The sequence below is a fragment of the Penaeus japonicus genome, unplaced genomic scaffold, assembly GCF_977035675.1.
Source record: "Penaeus japonicus unplaced genomic scaffold, GWHDUDI00000001_assembly GWHDUDI00000001, whole genome shotgun sequence".
In the NCBI taxonomy this organism is placed as follows: Eukaryota; Metazoa; Arthropoda; class Malacostraca; order Decapoda; family Penaeidae; genus Penaeus; species Penaeus japonicus.
The window spans coordinates 27,626,853-27,631,852 of NW_028234403.1; the positions used below are offsets into that span (position 1 = coordinate 27,626,853).

Below are 5,000 nucleotides of genomic sequence, written 5' to 3' on the forward strand. Positions count from 1 at the left end.
TAGTGCCTACCATGGGAATCTGGGAAATTTGATAGATATTAGTCCGAAGATGTTCAAACAAATGCCACAGGGGAAGAAAGAATTTGTTCACGTCATTCCATGTCCAGATACATATCGTGGCCTTTACCGAGAGGATGATCTAAGAGCAGGTAAGAAAGTAAGGGATGATTCTGTATATATTTTCCTTTCATTTTCTTTTTGTAGTAGAGTAGGTATTTATGAAGTCTGTATTTTTTCTCTGTTATATTGGCTATAAGGAGAGAGCAGTGACAAGAATAATTATATGTTTTAAAGATATGTTCATCCTTGAAACATTGTCACAATATGAAAGTTAAAACTAAATCTGCTGTTTGTCATATCAGATTCAATTCTTTTTGCAATAATTTCACAGAATATACATTTTTGTCATACTGTCAAAAGAGTTAAGTTTGGTTCAATAGTGTTTCTTTTTTATTTGTGTCAATGTTTCATTTAGTGTTCTTTTTTTACATATTGCTTTTTTTGTGGTTATGGTTTCATAAACTTCCCCTTGATTCTTTTTACTATGATTAATCTGTGAATATGTTAATGTTGTAATATACATATTTTAAATGAAACTACATGCTTTTCTTTTGATATATATCTTGCTGGCTCCATGGATACTGTTCATGACAATGATGATTATTATGGTCATCATTTTCATTGCCATTCTTATCATAACTAAAAATGATGCTGATAATAACAATGATAGTAATGATGATGATGTTAACAGTAATGATGATAATATTAATAGTAATGAAGATGATGATAATATTGATGGTGATGAAGATGATGACAATAATGCTAATGATAATGATTATGATACTAATGATCATAATAGTAATAATCATCATGATAAAAATAATGATAACAATAATAATTATGATTATATAAATGAGGATGATATTGATATGATAATGATAAAAAATATTTGATAATGATAAGATGATAATGATAATAATAAAGACAATAACAATAACATGACTAACATTAATATTAATGGCCTCAATAACAATTATAAAGGAAGTGAAAATGTCAATAATATTAAAAGTAACTAATGCTAGACATGAATAGATGTAATGGTTCGTTCAAAAGTGAACCCAAGAGAAGATGTGATGGAATGATGGCAAACATGGAACAAAACCTATGGGAGATGAGAATGTCAGCTCACAGCTGGAGAGACAATGAGGATGAACAAAAAACAAATGTGGTTGGTTGTTCTTACCTCCAGCAGTCTCTTATATTTCTAGGTAATAAACATGTGCTTGCATATTTGATCCTGTTTAAGAGCATTTTAATCATGGGTTTGCTCATAATCTTACTATATAAAATACATGCTACAAATGAAAAAGAATGACATACTATACACAAATAGTATTTATCTTAACCCATTGCGTACGGGTGTCATGACATACATGACGTAGGAGCTTTGGCCTGACGACGGGCGTCATGACGTACATGACGTTCGGGGATTTTGGATCACTGTGCTATTTTATTTTGCTATGAAAAAGGAATGAGTGATGATGGCTATTGCAGTCATAATTACTATACCGTAATATCGTGCTAGCTTAACGTCCAAAACCTAGATGGCACCACTTTTTCCTAGCACCAGCAGGTGAGAGAGCCTTGAATGGCACCCATACACGGTCTCTAGCAAGCACTGTCTCTATAGAGCGATGGCTCACACTAAGTTGATGAACCCCTGCTCTAAAGTACCGCCGATGAAGGATGTGCAGGCAGAACGAGAAGAGGAAGGTGACTCAATCCATACCCAGTGTCTAAAATGTGTTCCTGTGCCAATATGGATGCCTTTCACTGTGGCACTCACAGTCACAAGCACAGGTTTCATTCCTCTTCCCTACCTCTTGTTATCTTTATTGTAGGTGGTTATATGTTTCGTATTCGCTCATGACAGCACAAAAATACGAAAAAATAAAGTTGCCTTTTGTCCTCCCATAAAACAGCAATACTTCTATCACATTGAGTGTAAAGAAAATAATGAGCTAATATGGATAATATACTACAATTTTACTCAACTGCAGCACTGATAGAGCCTGTCATATGGCACATATAAGTCTCTAAACTCAATAAAACACACAAAAAAATAAAACACAGAAACCGCTCTAGTTTTACAATGAATGACTGAAAGAGATTGGGATGATTCAAATTATATTGCTTCAAGTGGTCTCTCTCTAAAATAAAACCTATCCTGGAGGCTGGGCAAGCAAATTTATCTCCGTCTGCAATGGTTAAGACCATGTTAACATCATAACACAATCATGTTTTTGGTAGTGCACAACATTTAATCAATATAACTAGTATTAACCTGATAATAATGTGCTAATTTAGCTGTGTCTAGTCAGCTTGCTGAGGAATATTTCTAGTGTACTTGCTGTGTCGCCAAATAAATTTGTACGCTGAGGCTGCTACCAATTCAAACTTTCTCCTTATACTGTTAGCAGAGAGTATTTTTAGTTTTTCAGATGTATATTTTACACATTTGATGATGAGTTCTAATAGACTAGATATGTTTACTGAAGTCCAATTTAGCTCTTTATATGGTATATTGCACAGTAAAAAGAATACTTACACAATGTTTTTGTTGCAAATTTTATTTGGTACATTTTTTTCTTATACACTATTTACACAGCTCTTCCATAGTGATAGGAGAGTGACCTGGGTTAGTGGCTCTGTCAGTTATGGTACATGGGGAGGCAATCAAACTGGCAGAGTGGAATGCCACAGGTACTACACAAAACTCGGGTCTCTTTCCTCTAACCATGGGACTAGCAATCACGGCACCATTGTTCAGTACTAGTACCTGGAAGTGGTTTGTAGCACCCTGGAGTGTGTCAACACTGCTGCAAAGGGAAATGTTCGTTTGCCCCAGATGTATGGAAATGTTCCATTTTAAGCTTGCTCGAGAGCTGTCCCTGGAAGTCTGGCTGATTCATGCGTCCTCCCAGTGCCTTGTGCACCAGGAAAGCTTTGACAACTACCATATCACAAAGGTAAAACAGTACCTTCTTGTACCACTTTATGGATTTGTGAGGAGTCACATATGACTGAAACAGCTGATCACTCAAGTTCACCCCTTTCATGCCAGAGTTGAAGTTGGCCAATACCCTGGGATTCATGCACTGCTGCCTACCCTTGCTGACCATCTCACTATCGTGATCCATTAACAACCCATTGATAGATTTCTTGTTGACTCAACAAAAGGCCAACATACCCATTGCTGTGCTGTGATAGTCCATGTCTCTGTGGGCCTTTACCTGCAGATCTGTTGGCATAAATTTGTAATTGGCCTGCACTATGCCAACCACATTCGTATGCCAACCTTGCTGACCAGTTGTTGGTATGTACCTCATACCCCTTTCCAAACAGGTCTGTGACAGCCTTCATGGAGGATGGAAGTTCATTTTTATCCCTGCCCATGTAAATCTGGATGGCATACACCTACCCCTGAGTATGGCTAATGCTCTTGGCCAGCTTGTACACCTTCACCCTAGAGCACTCTCACCTGTGAGGGAAGTACTGCACGGTCTAGAAGCGCCCAAGGAACTTCCATAGCCTCTCATCAACAAATGAACATTGATTAACCCATTTGCGCCTGTTGACGTCCTTTCACGAGGTCAAAAAATATCCCCGGACCCGGGTGACATCCTGAGATGTGCATTTTCTGGAAGAGGCAATGTGATATGCTGAAACATCAGCAATATATCGCTAGATTGTTCTTAGATATAATAATTTTACATAATTTCTTTGACTCTGTTTCTTTAGTTTAGGTGTTTGAGTGCCATAAAATGTGATATAACATTTTAAAAATTACATCACAGAAAACTAAGTGATAGTGATGACATCATGGTAATTTCTGCTTCTTGATTAGTTGAATAAAAAGTCGAAAAAGCATTGTAAAATAAAATGTGTTTGGCCAAGAAATAAAATAAAGTAAAAAATTACTAATGCAATACTACTTCTAATTTGTTGATTCCCCGTGATATCACGTCATGTCACGTCACGAGGTACATGTACATACTCATATGTACGTATATGATTATTCATATTGTTCTTTTTGTTTTGGTAAAAAAAAAAAAAAAGTATAAAACCTGTTTTTGATGCCCCACAAAGAGATTGCTTCCATTTTACTTTGGCATTTTCACATAGAAATTAAGAATATAGGTAAAATTCAATAAAATAAAACTAAAAAGCCATTACTGTAACTTTTTTTTTTACTTAAATAACTCCTCTGAACATGGCAATATTTTTACGTGCCTTTACATTGTAGACGCATATAAAACCATAAGAATAGGGTTGGTGAAAAATGCTCTGAGAGGATCAGTGCGGCCACGCGCAGTGAGAAAACACCCGGCATGAAGCTTCGCGCACTTGTTATCTTCCCAGCGTAAGCAGGAGTAGGCAAAAATACATCCCGTCGTGAATGGGTTAACTGACAAGAGTAGATCGATCACTGGGCACAACTTCCAGATGCAGTTGTCAGCAGCAGGAGCACTGCGGTTGTCAACCACATGGAAGTGCCTCATGATGTACTCGAACCTATCAAGTGACATCGCGGTACCTGTCATCAAGACTTGAGCATAATATTGACGCCTGTCTGCAGCAGGAGGATATCTTGTCGATATATCAACTATTTGTTGAATTTATATATTTATTGCCAATTACAAAGAGGCACGGACTAGTTTTTGGCTTTGTTTATTTTTTAGTTGTTTTTCATTTATATGAAGTGGTGTTGGTTTTTGTTTATATGGAGTGGTGTTGTGTTAAGTGTATTATTATAGTGGTGATGCATAGTGTAAAATGGCCTTGTATAGTGTGTTGTGGCATGGCTATTTATAGGTTCTAATGTGGCTAGTGTGATGTGTGGAATGATTTATTTACTTTATTGATTAAGTAGTTATTCCTTCACTTCACTACTTTCAAATGTAAATAAGGGAATGTTCTTCTGTATGTGTTTTGTTTTT

At 36.4% G+C, this 5,000-nt stretch overlaps 1 protein-coding gene across 2 annotated transcripts in view; it reads left to right on the forward strand.

Annotated features, from left to right (window-relative positions):
• LOC122255254 (ethanolamine-phosphate phospho-lyase) overlaps positions 1-5,000 on the forward strand; it is a 28,098-nt gene that overhangs the window by 2,863 nt on the left and 20,235 nt on the right. For both annotated transcript variants that reach the window (XM_086538184.1, XM_086538190.1), the window contains exon 3: positions 4-149. In XM_086538184.1, coding sequence (XP_086394310.1) covers positions 4-149 — 146 coding nt within the window. The remainder of the gene's footprint in view (positions 1-3; positions 150-5,000) is intronic.